The 15,067-nt window shown below is 34.3% G+C and overlaps 1 protein-coding gene across 2 annotated transcripts in view; it reads right to left on the bottom strand.

Moving 5' to 3' along the window:
- Positions 1-15,067, bottom strand: part of LCORL (ligand dependent nuclear receptor corepressor-like) — a 177,897-nt gene that overhangs the window by 125,329 nt on the left and 37,501 nt on the right. For both annotated transcript variants that reach the window (XM_011948810.1, XM_011948808.1), the window contains exon 2: positions 5,580-5,645. In XM_011948810.1, the coding sequence (XP_011804200.1) occupies positions 5,580-5,645 (66 nt within the window). The remainder of the gene's footprint in view (positions 1-5,579; positions 5,646-15,067) is intronic.

Below are 15,067 nucleotides of genomic sequence, written 5' to 3'. Positions count from 1 at the left end.
CAATTTTTTTCTGTAAACTTAAAATTGCTCTAAAATATTTTAGTTTAAAAAATTAAAATAATATACCTTTATGCTTATTTACCACAAATATTTCCCATACTCAAAGTAATTTTTGGTTAAGTATAGTCCAACAAAAAGATGCACTACAATTTATTTAGCCAAATCTTATTACTGAATATTTAGCCTGTTTCTCCAGTCTTTGTATTACAAGCATTATGATGACTATACTCAGGGAAGTCTTTACCTCAGGTAAGTATGTATCAAATACCAGGCTGGTGGAAAGGTAATCGCAGTTTCTGCCTTTAGATTTATTTGCCATTTGCCATTACTTTTTTTTTTTTGAAATGGAGTTCCACTCTGTCACCCAGGCTGGAGTACAGTGGCACAACCTCAGCTCACTGCAACCTCCGCCCGCCTCCCAGGTTCAAATGATTCTCCTGCCTCAGCCTCCTGAGCAGCTGGGATTATAGGCGCCCGCCATTACGCCTGGCTAATTTTTGTATTTTTAGTAGAGATGGGGTTTCACCATGTTGGCCAGGCTGGTCTCAAGCTCCTGACCTCAAGTGATCTGCCTGCCTCGGCCTCCCAAAATGCTGAGATTACAGGCGTGAGCCACTGCACCCAGCCATTAGCCATTACTTTTTATTGACATTACTTTCGAATGTTAAAAGTAATGGCAAAAATCACGATTACATTTGCACCAACTTAAACATACATATGTGATAAGGGCTAATATAATTTGTGACTAATAATAAAATAGCATTAGATTCTCTGGTTTTAATTATATAATATAAATAATCATCAATTCATATTAGAAAACTATCAACTTCTCAGTAAACACTAGGCCATGAGTTCCTAGTAAGAAGAGATTTTACTTATGCACCTTTTATTCCTTACTGCTAATCACAGCATCTAACACAAAATAAGCATTGAAAATATTTCATCAAACAAATGTTATTAAAAAGTAGTTTTATTGTCTCCATAGTGTTAACAGGTAGAAAAAATGATATTAAGCCAAGCATATTAAATTTCAGTGTTATAAGTCAGGTGTCAGCAAACCTTTTCTATAAACAGCCAAATAGTAAATATTTTAGGTTTGTGCAAGCCATACGGGCTCTTCACAACTACTTAATTCCATCATTATAGTACAAAAGCAGCCATAGTCACAGAATGAGTGAGACTATGTACAATAAAACTTTATTAACTGAAAAATTAAACTTGAACTTCATATAATTTTCATGAAATATTAACTTTTTTAACCATTAAAACATGTAAGAACCACTTTTAGTTCATAGCCATTCAAAAACAATCAACAAGCTGGATTTAGCCCACATGCTGTAACTTGCAAATCTCTGATACAAATAATGCCTTTGATACGCTGCCACACCTAGAGAAAAAACAGTAAGCATTTATCAGTTTCCACAGGCATAATGCATTGAGGTTCATGCGACATACATTCTATTAATATTTTTGTAAATATACATAGCCACGTATATAAAATCAGACGACCCCTTCCCCCAACTAGATGAAAGAAACTGGCCTACCAATAAGACATAAAAGATTAAGGTAGGAAACGAGTAACTTTTGCTTAAGAAGTCCTATGATGGCAGAAGTGCAGTTAGGGTAGATGGAGGAGCAAGACAGGCATAGAGTACTGGGAACTTTTCTAAAAGTACACAAATGTGTGAAGTTTGTGACTTCTTTGGAGACCTCACTCCAAAAAGAGAATAATTATGCTTTCTTCATAAGGACAGTCACAAGACAGACTAAAGAAGATTTTGTTTCTAACAAATTAAAAATAAGCAGCACTCAAAAGTTTCTTTCAAAACCACTCAATCTGGAGGTGGTTGTGAATCAAATTCAAAAATTAAAATGTAAACTTCTCAAAACAAGAGCATGTAAGATAAAAAGTCTTTACCTTTAAAACGCTGTGCCAAAGTTGATTTTTAAGGTAGTAGGATGAACTTTAGAATATATTTTTCAAGAGAAAAGAGTAGGTTTGCAAACTAAAAGTGTATTTAACTTAAATGTATATAATATGTATTTAATTTCATAACTAAAAAGAATTCAGGATAATATACAAGAATATACAAGAATTATATTATCTTGAAAGATGGCTGAAGAAAAACATCAAGCATAGGTTAAATTCTTGATTCTTTAGATTTTTCCTTTGTTCATTCGTAAACTCAGCAGAAAAACTGGTCAAAGTAAAATTAGCATTGCTTAAATATTTCAAAAATATTTAATTCAGTGCAAAACTATGTTAAAATAAGACATGATTAAAATTAAGAGATTTCAGAAAAAAAGCTCTCTTAAGCCAAAAGAATAATAAAACACTGGAATGGGTACATTTTGGAGTCTCCACCCTTAAAGTCATGTTATGTATGGCTAACGTTCCATCTGACTGATAATATTTTGTTGGGATATCTTTCATATGTACTTTCAGCTTTGTGATTCAAAACTGAATTACCCTGCTCAACATTAATAAAGATGAGCAGTAAACTTCTGACTACTCCCACCATCACCACTATCACTTTCTTAACTTAAAACATGTATTTATACAAAAAAGAGAAGGATCCTTAGTGATACTTTGTGTCTCAGTAGAATGGAAAGTACCATAGTATGGTGGAACAGCACATAAAACTGACCAGATACAAGATCCAGAAATAGCTCATTCAAAAATCAAAGCAGAAAATCTACACCAACACTACTCATTTTGTAAATGAACTGTACTCCAAAATTTCAGATATATCTACAAAAATGTTCTCTCCTTGTGCTCTACATTTCCAAACAAGCTATAAAACAGCTAACCTGTTTATGTGGTATTGCAATTACATCACAGATCAAAAGCTTCCAAGAGTATCTGAGCTGCAGTCTTTGGAAGAGGAGGCTATAATAAACAGCGAACAGTATAATGTAAAATATAAAACTCTGAATACACAAGGTAGTATTTCCTGCAGTGGCAATCTGAGTTCCAGGCTGCCTGTATCATGAGCAATAGAACGTAACAGCTGCAAACCTGTAACCTACATTGCCCAACAGCAGCCAGGAGCCCGAGGGCTTCAAGGGGCAATAAAGACACTTTAGAGCACTGACTAGTTACTACGAATACAAGGTTTAATGCCTTGTCTTCAAGGGTTGAGAACCTCAAAGGCCTTAAAGCTGCTGCAATACATTTAAGATAATCCACAAGTTCTTTGAAAACCTCATGGGAAAGACTGAAAACATGCTATGTTCCTATATTCTTGGAAGATCTCATTCCCATTCCAAGGACAGTTTAAGAAAACACAGGTTATATGTGAAAGAAAGTGTTTACACATATGAGAACCCAAATAAAATCCTATTTCCTTTATGGTTCTGTAATTTAAAATATCGGATAAAGTTCATCTGATATTCCACACTAGCATTACACATATAATATGATCAAAATCACTGAAAAAACTAACTGTTGGTAAAAATAGATAATGATCTTAGTTTAGTCAGCCATAGACCGCCCTTTCCAATACTGGTAAGAGTTTCAGTAAGAAAAATACAAAGTGTGCTTTTTAAAAGTTTCATAATTTTCATATTTTAAAAATTATATAATACATGTTTGATTTTGGAAGAAGCCACATATATAAAAGGAAACCAAAACTATCCATAATCCATACTTCAAATAGAACCACGACAAACATGTTGGTGTCTTTTCCTTCTAGTCCATTTACAATGAAAACATACATACTTTCTTAGTTTTTGTTTTGTTTACAAAAACAGAATGAGTCAATATACATTATATATATACTGCACTTGCTTTTCTTCAGTCTAACAATTCTTCCATGTCATTAATAAACTCAACAAAACTGTTAATAACTGCATATATACCAATTATAAATACAAAATATTAAATAGCCCCTTTTTAAATACATAATAGAAAACAAAACTAGAAACAACTTTAAATGAACTATAATGAGCAGCCTTATATAGAATACATCTTTTGCATACTTATCTGATTATTTTCTTGTGATACCTAAAAATACAGTGTAGGTATGTGTTTTTTTAAACTTTGAATATTTATTGATAAAACTTTCTTTCAGAATGGGTGTACTAGTAATACACAGGAGCTCAAAATTGCATATACACAAAAAATCCTTTTTCCCAACCATACTTTAAAAGCATTAGATTTTATCATTAAAAATAAATTACTTTCAATCTGATAGTAAACTTGCTCTTTGGCCTAAATTGTGTAAAATATGATGGTAATTATATTAAAAAATTTACAAGCAGGATGTAACACTTTGGGAACACAATCTAATCTTGAAATAATAAATCGTACTTAATATTTAAAATTTATATTAAGAAATTAAGAAAATCTTGTAAGTTACTGCTTAGTAATATCCCTTGGATATGATAGTTGGAAAGAAAATCAAAGCAGGTCATGCCTAATAAGAAATGTATTCACGTTAAGTTAAAAAAATTTTTAATTGATCAAATATTAGCATCATTACTACAATATCACTACCAAGGACACTTCTCCTTTGAACAACAGCAACAAAGGCTCTACTTATTTTTGAAAACTATGCCAGTGAAGAGTCAAGTTTATAGGTTAGAAATATGTTGACCTTACAGGTTTAAGTTACTTAAGTGACTTTCAAACTCAGTAAAAACTAGAAAAAATATATATGTATTTTTTTGGGGGGGGGGACGGAGTCTAGCTCTGTCACCCAGGCTGAAGTGCAGTGGCCAGATCTCAGCTCACTGCAAGCTCCGCCTCCCGGGTTCACGCCATTCTCCTGCCTCAGCCTCCCGAGTAGCTGGGACCACAGGCGCCCGCCACCTCGCCTGGCTAGTTTTTTTGTATTTTTTTAGTAGAGACGGGGTTTCACCATGTTAGCCAGGATGGTCTCGATCTCCTGACCTCATGATCCGCCTGTCTCGGCCTCCGAAAGTGCTGGGGTTACAGGCTTGAGCCACCGCGCCCGGCCCTACTCAATATTTTCTATAAATTCCTCATTTAAAAAATGTTTACAACTCTAGCTCTTCAGATATTAGAAAGAGATGTCCTAACAAAAACAAATAAAAGGAAGTCAATGTATATTAGTTCACTTAGCCATTGTTTCTTCCTTCCCAATATTCACAAGTGTTTCACTAAGAAAAATATTAAAAGAACAAACAAAAGTGAAAATTTGGGTGATACCTTTTTGGAAGGCAATTATTCAATTGAACATTTACTTAAATTGAATCAAATAATTCGATTAAACTTTAATAATTTGATTAAGCAATTACCTAACTCAATTAATTTAATTAACTTTTTAAAAAATCTTATTTAAGTTAGGGCATGGAATTTATAAAACAACAAAAATTAAACTACATCACTGACCCCCAAACAAGCTTTATTTTCTATTTTGATTTAGTATACAAAATATTTTAAAAATATGGTATGTAATAAAAATATCTGGATTACTTTATTAATTTTAAAATATTTTCTAATTAAATGGGATCATAAATTCATGCTTAATATAAAGTTAGTATAGAACAACAATTTTTCATTTGTTAAAATAGAATAGGAAATGACAATTTTTAAATAAAATTTCAAGAATTACCTTCAAATAAACTGAGGTCTCTTCGTAGCCGTGGTCCATAAAGCCCTTCTAAAATACTCTCAAAACCTGTGTTTTTAATGAGAGAAAAGTATATTAACTACTAGAAAAGTTACGTTGTACAATTTAAAGTCATAAACTCTATCAATCAGCAAATTAATTTAATATATCGGAAGTATTTTTCCTCTAGCTGCATTAAGCTGAACTAGGCAATATACAACATAACAGTCACAGAATGACTACCAGAAATTACATGACTGTAAAGAAATTAAAACATCAAAATGCAAATATTCACTACTAAAACAACTAAACAACTTTATCATTTAGAAATATTCCTGGGTAAAATATTATGGGCAGATTTTGTATGTAATAATCTTGTAGAGAGGGGAAGAATAATTAGAAGACATGTATTATTTATGTTTATATTTGTGTTAAAAAAGTAAATACAAAAAAATAGCATCTTTAACATCAGTTACAAGAATGAGTATATGAGTGTCAATAGGGAGAAATCTTTCTGTTAAATATATGATGTATACAATTTAAACCTACTTGTAAAAATTAAAACACAACAATTTGGTCATTGCTATAGATTGCCCTAAATTTTAGGTAAAAAAAAATTACTGAAAATCTTGTCAAGTTAACAAAACCCTAGTTTATTAATTTCTCAAAAATACACTTTCTGGACATTACTAGTTTTAAGATTTTACAATTTTTGACTTTGAAGTAACATATTTAATTTTAAGCAATAATCAACTACAGACATCCAAAGAAAAAAAAAATACAATCTTGATGGCAAAATAACTGAGAAGCTAAGAAAAGGAACTAATGTAAGCCGTGTGTGGATTTGGGAGGAAAAAACTAAACATGGCATGACAGACCCTATAAATCAAAGAAAAAGTAGATTTTCTCAGTGGTATTCCTAAATTATAAAACATTATTAATACTTCTATAGAAATATTTTATAAGTTATCGGATGCTTTTGAAAAACATTAACATCTCCAAAATCAAGACTCATCTTAAAATCTACTGTCATAGTAAAAAACTAGCCACAGTTTTTCATTTAATAAAACATGAACTACTGATGCATCCTACAACTAATAATGTCTTAGATTTCACAAAGTAAGGTAGCTATCATGATACTTGGTAAATATGTAATGAAATAAAATCTTTTGCGAAATGACAGTACTAGTTCCCATGAGCAGAAATTTCCTGGTAAAAAAATGAATGAACTACCTACTACCCGAGCAAGCTATCACACTGGGTAAAGACTCAGACAGATTAAGCCCAAATCCTTCTATAGAAGGGTTATTCTATTTTATAGTAGAAGATACTCTATTTTTCTGTCATCAACTTGCTTCAAAAATATTACTGCATTTGTGAGCATCTGTTGCTGATAACACAGTTCCTAAGACTGATCAAAAGTGTATTAGTTCGTCTCATTATAGCCTTCATGCCACTATCTCTCTTCCGCATTTTATGTCTCTTTGGCTTTCTTTACTGCATTTTAGTTAATTTCTTCTACTATAAATTCCACTTCATGAAATTCTTATGGTTCAAACTGCTGACAAATACATCTTTTTGTTTAAAAAAAGTCAACTTTACTGAGGTATAATTTTCATATAATACAAGGTATCCATTTTAAAAATAAAGTTCAGTAACTTTTGAAAATCCATACTTTCATTTTGCCAAGAACACAACCAAGACAGAAATTATTTCCATCAACTCAAATGGTACCCTTGTGACCTTCTGAGTAATTACCTGGAATATCCCAAAGCGCTTTCCAAAGCATCTTTTCTCCTGTAATGGCTTTACTTGGTTTTGGTAAGAGTAATGCCGACCTCATAAAGAAAACTGGGAAATGATCCAACCTTCACCATTTTTTGAGTTTGTGTACTGTAATATTTATTAATTATTAATCAGACTTGGAGCTCTCTTTGTGGTGAAATTTTAATCATAAGCCCAGTTTTTAAAACTAAAAAAACTATTCAGGCTATCAATTTCTTATTAATTCAGTTTTGGTAATTTGTATAAATTACAGCACTTATTGGCAAAAAGTTGCTCAAAAAATTCTTTTAATACCTTTTTCACATCTGAAAAATCTGTAGTTGTGTCCCTCTTTCATTCCTGATACCAGTTTAGGTATCTTCTCTCCTTTTTCACTGATTACTTGACTAAAAATTGAGTCATTTTATTGATCTTTTTAGAAAAGATCAACTTTTGATTTCAATTATTTTCTTTTCTGCCCTTTCCTCTTTATATCCTTCTTTCTAATTATTTTTTATTTTCACTCACACTTATTTTTCTAAGTTTTTAAGGTGGAAGCCTAGATCATTGATTTGAGACCTTTGTTCTTTTCCAATAAAATCATTTAAAGCTATAAATTTCCCTCTATTCACTACATTAGCTCTATCCCATAAACTGTGATATACTGTCTCTTTATTTTTATTTAGCTCAAATTGTTTATAATTTCCCTTGTGATGCCTTATTTTACCCATAGGATATAAATGTGTTGCTTAATTTCAAATATTTAGGTATTGTTCAGAAATCTTTCTCTTTGCTGAATTCTTTTTTTTTGTTTTTTGAGACAGAATCTCGTTCTGTCACCCAGGCTGGAGTGCAGTGGCGCGATCTCGGCTCACTGCAACCTCCACCTCCTGGGTACGTGCGAATTCTCCTGCCTCAGCCTCCGGAGTAGCTGGGATTAAAGGCACATGCCATCACGCCCAGCTGTTTTTGTATTTTTAGTAGAGGTAAGGTTTCACCACGTTGGCCAGGCTGGTCTCAAACTCCTGACCTCAGGTGATCCACCCATCTCAGCCTCCCAAAGTGCTTGGATTAGACACGAGCCACTGGGCCTAGCCTGTTAGTGAAATGTACAAGATTCTTTGAGGTTGTAAAACATGTAAGATTACATGTAAAAATGACTGTAAGATTATAGTCATTCCAAATTTCCTGAGACTGAATTTATGGATAGCATATGATCTACACTGGTGAATATTCCATGTAACACAGAAAAGAATGTATCTGTACTTATTGGGAGGAATGTACTATAAATGTTAATTAGGATTTAGCTGATTAATAATGTTCTCTGGGTCTTTTATCTCTCATGATTTTCTGTCCTTTCTCCTTTTCTGCCAATTTTCCTTCATGTATTTTGATGCTCTGTTATTGGGTACATTTATATTGCATATTTTTATGTCCCCTCTGTGAATTGGTATCCTCGTTATAAAATGCTCCTCCTTGTCCTTGTTGTGAATTCTATTGTGTCTACTGTTATATCAGCTACACCAGCTTTCTTACGATTAGCAGCATTTTCATTACATATTTTTTTTTCAGTTCTTTAACTTTTAACCTATGTATTTATATTCAAATTGAGTTTCTTGTGGAAAACAGAGTTGAATCTTGCATTTTTATCCAGTCTGAAAATATGTTTTTTGAGGACAGTGTTTAGACCATTAAAATTGAATGTATTAAAATCGTTGGGTTTATATCTACCATCTTATTTGCTATTTATTTCCTCTGTTATACATCCCTCCCTATTCTCCACTCCACAACATTTTAAGTTAAATGAGAAGTTTGAGGTATTCCATTTTGTTGCCACCCTAAACTTAATAGCTATACCTCTTCTAGATTCTTTAGGGCTTGCCCTAAGGTTTACAAAATTCACTTTAGCTTTTCAACATCTACTTTAAACCATTATAGTACTACTTAGTATGTAATGTAAGAATCAATACATAGTATGCAAGAATAAAATCTCATTATATATAACTTACTTAAAAACATTTTAACTATATTAAAACATTAGAAAGTCTTTTAAATTTACTCACAATGTCACTTTTTGTGTGTGTTTGTAGACCTATGCTTAAAGATCTTCTACTAGCTACCGTTTTCTTAAAAGACAAAATCATTCGTCTCAATTTTTTAAAAAATGTTGTTTTGGGTATAAAGTTGTAGGATGACAGTTTTTTTTTTGGCACACTGAAGATGTGCTTTAAGTGTCCAGTGGTTTGCAGAGTTGCTGGCAAGTTTACGATCTTTCTTTCCCCTGTTCCTCTGTGCATGATAATGTGCCTTTTTCTCTGACTGCTTTTAAGATTTTCTTTTTATCATTGATTTTCAGCAGTTCGATGATTATGTGTCTTGGCATGGTTTTCCTGGTTGAACTCACTAACTCTGCAGAATTATTTTGATTATTTATTGAGCTCACTAAATCTGCAGAATTATTTTGATTTCTATGGCAGATTAGTTTCTATTTTCTAGACTTTCATGAGAATCGAATCTTATAGAACAGACCCTCTTTTGTGGGGGCTGGTCTTTTTCACTCAATAGAGTAATTTTGAGCTTTATCTGTATTGTTGCGGGTTGTCACTAGTTTATTTCTCAGTATATTCCATTATATCAGATATACTACAATTTTTAATCTATTCAGAAGTTGGTGGATATATGCTTTCATTTTTCTTGTGTAAATAATTAACAGTGCAATTGTAGGGTTATATAGTAGGGTTATGTTTAGTTTTTTAAGAAACTAAACTGTTTTCAAAGTTATTGTATCATTTTACATTCCTGCCATCTGCCACCTACGTATGAAAGTTACCATGGCTGATTCACATCCCAATCACAACTTGGTTAGTTGTGTTTTTCTTTTGCTTTTCTTTAAATAAATAAATAGAGTGATTTGTAGAAAACATTCTAATATCCTCATGTCTCCATGTGGTTTTAATTTGTATTTCCCTATTGACCATCTTTTCACAGGCTTACTTCAGATACCTCTGTTCAAATCATTTGCAAAATTTTTAATTGGATTGTCAGACACTTTATCATAGCATTATAAGAGCCTTTCCTATTTTGTTTTTAAATATATTCTGGATACAATTCCTTTGTCTAATAATATATGTTGTGAATATTTCTCCTAGTCTATCATTTGCATTTTTGTTTTCTTAATGGTGTTTCCCAAAGAACAGAAGTTGTTAATTTTGATAATTAATTTACCCAGTTTTTTCTTTACAGTGGTTTTTCTGCTCTAACAATCATTTCCTTTACCCCAAGGATGCAAAGGCTTTCTCCTAAAAGTTATCGAGATTTAAATTTTACATTTAGGTCTGTGGCCCATTTTGATTATATTTTGTGGATGGTGTGAGAGGACTGATTTTTTTTTGTTTCTGTATTGGTATCTATTTGATGCAGCAAACCATTTGTTTCTACCCTAAATCCTCCATTTCCCTCTTATTATGTTCATGTTATCTTTTTAGTCCTTGAACATAACTTAGCAAACTTTAATAGCAGTTTTAATATACTTCTTTGCAATTTCTATCATCTACTACTTCTGGTTCTATTTCTACTGATGGTATTTCCCCCAATTATGAATTGTATTTTTCTGCTTTTTTGCATTATCTAGTACTTTTGCTTGAATGCCAGACATTGTGAATTTTATATTGTGAGTGCTGGGTTCCCCATTTTTAAAGGGAGTCAGATCATGTTTATTCAGGAAGGTAAGTTACTTAAAGTTCATTTTGAGGTTTTTAAGGAAGGTTTTTAAAGGGCTGGGCACAGTGGCTCATGCCTATAACACCAAGACCTTGAGAGGCTGAGGTTAAGAAGATTGTTTGAGCAAGAGTTTGAGACTGGCATGGCCAACAAAACAAGACCCCTTCTCTACAAAAACATCTAAAAAATTAGCCCAGAGTGGTGGCACACACCTATAGTCTCAGCCAATTGGGTGGCTGAAGTGGAGGAATGCTTGAGCCAGGAGTTGGGAGTCTGAAGTGAGCTATGATCACATCACTGCACACTAGTCTGGACAACAGAGCGAGACCTTGTCTCAAAAAGAAAAAAAAAAAAAAGTTTTTTGATGACTGCTTTCACTTTGGGTGGTGGGAACTTGAATAATGAATGCCAGTCCTGTATAAGTTCTGAAAATTGTTTGCATTATATGTCCCAGAAACTGCTTTCCCAAAGGTGTTATTTGTCAGGTTTTATGGATGTCACCCTACACACACAAACTGGTTTTCAGCCAGATTCAAGGGCACCACCGCATGCTGATTTCTTGAGCTCTTTCTCTCTGCAGCTCTCTCCATTCTGGTACAATGCCCTCATAAATTCCAGCCACTCAGAATACACTAAAGGCAGATCTCTGCCTTCGTAAGTCAGCAAGCCCACTGGGCTCTTTTTAGGCCAACCCTGCCCGTGCTATAATCTGCAAATTACCTACAAGCAAAAAAGCTGGCATGATCATATGGCCTAAATCATTAGCTTCCTTATTCTCAGGGACCAGTCTCGTGTTCCCTGTTTTCCACTGTCTGTGCATATGTGGTCCAGTTTCTTACTGTCTACAGGAGAAGGTAAATCCAAACTCTGTTACTCCCTCATGCACAGAGGTAGATGTTCATCCTCTGACTTGTGAATTTCAACAATTTATACAAGCTTTATTCTGTTTCTTCAAAACTTAAAAACTTTTTACTAGCTCTCCATACCTTGCAGATATTTAGGTCTATAATTTCTTTCTTTAAATATGAAATATTTTAAAATCAGTATTAAAAATTAAATTGGTATCTAATCATTTCAATACTTTTGCTTGAGTGAGTCTGTTTCTGCAGTCTGATGCCTCCTGCTCATCTTGCCTTGTTTCTTCATGCAATTAATTCAGTACTTACTGGCTTTTGCCCTCAAAAGATCAAATACCCTAAGGCCTAGAATGGAAGTGCTTTCCCCCAGAGAGTTCTAGCACCCAGTATCCTTGAGCAAACTATGCTACATGGCAAGAGGGAAACAGGCTGCAGATGGAATTAAGGTTGTTTATCAGCTGACCTTAAAATAAGATTATCCTGGTGGATTCAACATAATCACAAGGGTCCTTATATGGGGAAGGAGGAGGCAGAGGAGTCAGAAAAAGAGAGATGAAATTATGAGAAAGAATCAACCAGCACTGCTGGCTTTGGAAATAAAAGAAGACTTCATGCCACAGAATGCTAGCAGCCTGCAAAAGCTGGGAAATGCAAGAAAATTGATTCTGGCCTAGACCTTTCATAAAGGAACATGGCCCTGCCTACAGTTTGATAATAGCCCAGTGAGACCCATTTCAGACCTCTTGACCTCCAGAACTGTAAGATACTAAATTTGTCGTGTGCCACTAAACTTGTGGTATTCATTATAACACTAATAGGAAACTCATCCCTGGATCTACTAGAGGGCTGGTCTGTGGCAAGTTCAATATTTGATATTTTCTACCTTTACTTTTCTTTTCCTGCTCTGATCATCACCAAGGCAAGTTTCTGGGACTGGGGAAAGGCAAGATGATTTACATCTACTTGTGTTTATCCTAAAGCATAATTCTTTGATGTCACAGCTTAATGTAAAGACAATCTCCCATATACCTATTTGGACAGGCTATGGCCCTAGAATTGTGATCCTCTTGTTTAAACAGCCATGAAAACACAGATATGTGGTACTAACAAAGACTTCAAGCTTAAGCAGCTTTTTACCTCTCATTTTCTACTTACCTCTAAAATTAGCTTGCATATTCTCAACTGTCTTTTTAATTCTTAGCCATTTTAAACTTTTTAAAAATCCAGCACTTTTCATTTTTAGAAGAAAGGTTGATTCAGAGCATGAGTCCTCAACCCCCAGGGCCATGGACCAGTACCAGTCTGTGGCCTGTTAGGAGAGGGACTACACAGCAGGAGGTGAGCAGCAGGCAAGTGAGCATTACCTCCTGAGCTATGCCTCCTGTTAGATCAGATTCTCACAGGAGTACGAGCCCTATTGTCAACTGCACTTGTGAAGTATTCTGGGTTGTATACTCCTTACGAGAATCTAATGCCTAATGATCTAAGGTGGAACAGTTTCATCCCAAAACCATGCCCCTGTCCATGGAAAAATTGTCTTTCATGAAACTGGTCCCTGCTGCCAAAAAGGTTAGGGACCACTGATTTAGATAACGTAACCCTTCCAAAGACCAAAATTCATAGTTCTTTAAGACTGATTATACTATAGAGTTCATTTGTATAAGTACATAGTTACCCATTTCCCTACTGAAAGCTATATAACTTTTTTGTTGTTATTGTTATTACAAACATTGCTGCATTGGAACCTTCCATAAATGGCTTATCCTGTCTGACTGGTAGTTTCTACTGAGTAGAAATCTTTAAGTAGGATTACTTGACCCTAGAGTATGAATATTTTAAACTTTACTACAATAAATATTGCATTGTATGGCTGAATCATCTTAACAATCTTACCAGCAATGTTTGAGTTCCTATTGTCCCCAAATGGTCACCAAAAGTTATCATCAGACTTCGTATTTGTCCAACTCATGAATACAAAATTATTTATTATTTTAATTTGCAGTTCTCTGATTACTGAGTTTCAGTATATTTTAAATATTCTACTTTCAGATTTCCTTTAGCCAGACATGGTGGCTCACGACTGTAATCCCAGCACTTGGGGAGGCTGAGGTGGGCAGAGTGCTTGAGTCCGGGAAACATGGCAAAATCTCATCTCTCTCTATATATATATAAAAAAAATTGGCTGGGAGTGGTGGCATGCACCTGCAGTCCCAGCTACTCAGGAGGCTGACGTGTGAGGATCACCTGAGCCCAGGAGGCTGAGGCTGCAGTGAGCTAAGCCATGATCACACTCCTGCACTTTAGCCTGGATGACAGGCTAGAGTCATCCAGGCTTTTCTTACTACTTTTATTTTAGGTTCAGGGGTACATGTGCAGGTTTGTTATATAGGCAAACTGATGTCACAGGGGTTTGGTGTAGACTATTTCATCACCTGGGTAATAAGTCTAATACCTAATAGTTATTTTTTCTGATCCTCTTGCTCCTTACACCCTCCATCCTCAAGCAGGTCCCAGTGTCTGTTGCTCCCCTCTTTGAATCCATGTGTTCTCATCATTTATATGGTAGAATATGTGGTATTTGATTTTTTGTTCCTGTGTTAGTTTGCTAAGGATGATGGCCTCCAGATCCATTTACGTCCCTGGCAAAGGACATGAGCTTGTTCTTTTTCATGGCTGCATAGTATTCCATGGGTGTGTGTGTGCATATATGCACATATATGTATACATACGCATGTATACACACATGTGTATATATGAGTATGTATATATACATATGTGTGTGTGTGTGTGTATACGTATACACACACGCACACATTTTCTTTATCCAATCTATCAATGATGGGCATTTAGGTTGATTCCATGTCTTTACTATTGTGAATAGTGCAGCGATGAACATATGCGTGCATGTGTCTTTTACAATACAACAATTCATATTCATTTGGGCATACACCCAGTAATGGGATTGCTGGTTTAAATGGTAGTTCTGCTTTCAGCTCTTTGAGGAACTGCCCATAATGCTTTCCACAATGGTTGAACTAACTTATCCTCCCACCAAGTGTGTAAGTGTTCCGTTTTCTCTGCAACCTTGCCAGCATGTTATTTTTTTACTTTTTAGTAACAGCCATTCTGACTGGTGTGAGATGTAATCTC

The sequence above is a fragment of the Colobus angolensis genome, unplaced genomic scaffold, assembly GCF_000951035.1.
Source record: "Colobus angolensis palliatus isolate OR3802 unplaced genomic scaffold, Cang.pa_1.0 Scaffold284, whole genome shotgun sequence".
NCBI classification, from domain to species: domain Eukaryota; kingdom Metazoa; phylum Chordata; class Mammalia; order Primates; family Cercopithecidae; genus Colobus; species Colobus angolensis.
The sequence above is the reverse complement of the archived record's forward strand: the minus strand, read 5'-3'. Positions and strand labels throughout refer to the sequence as shown.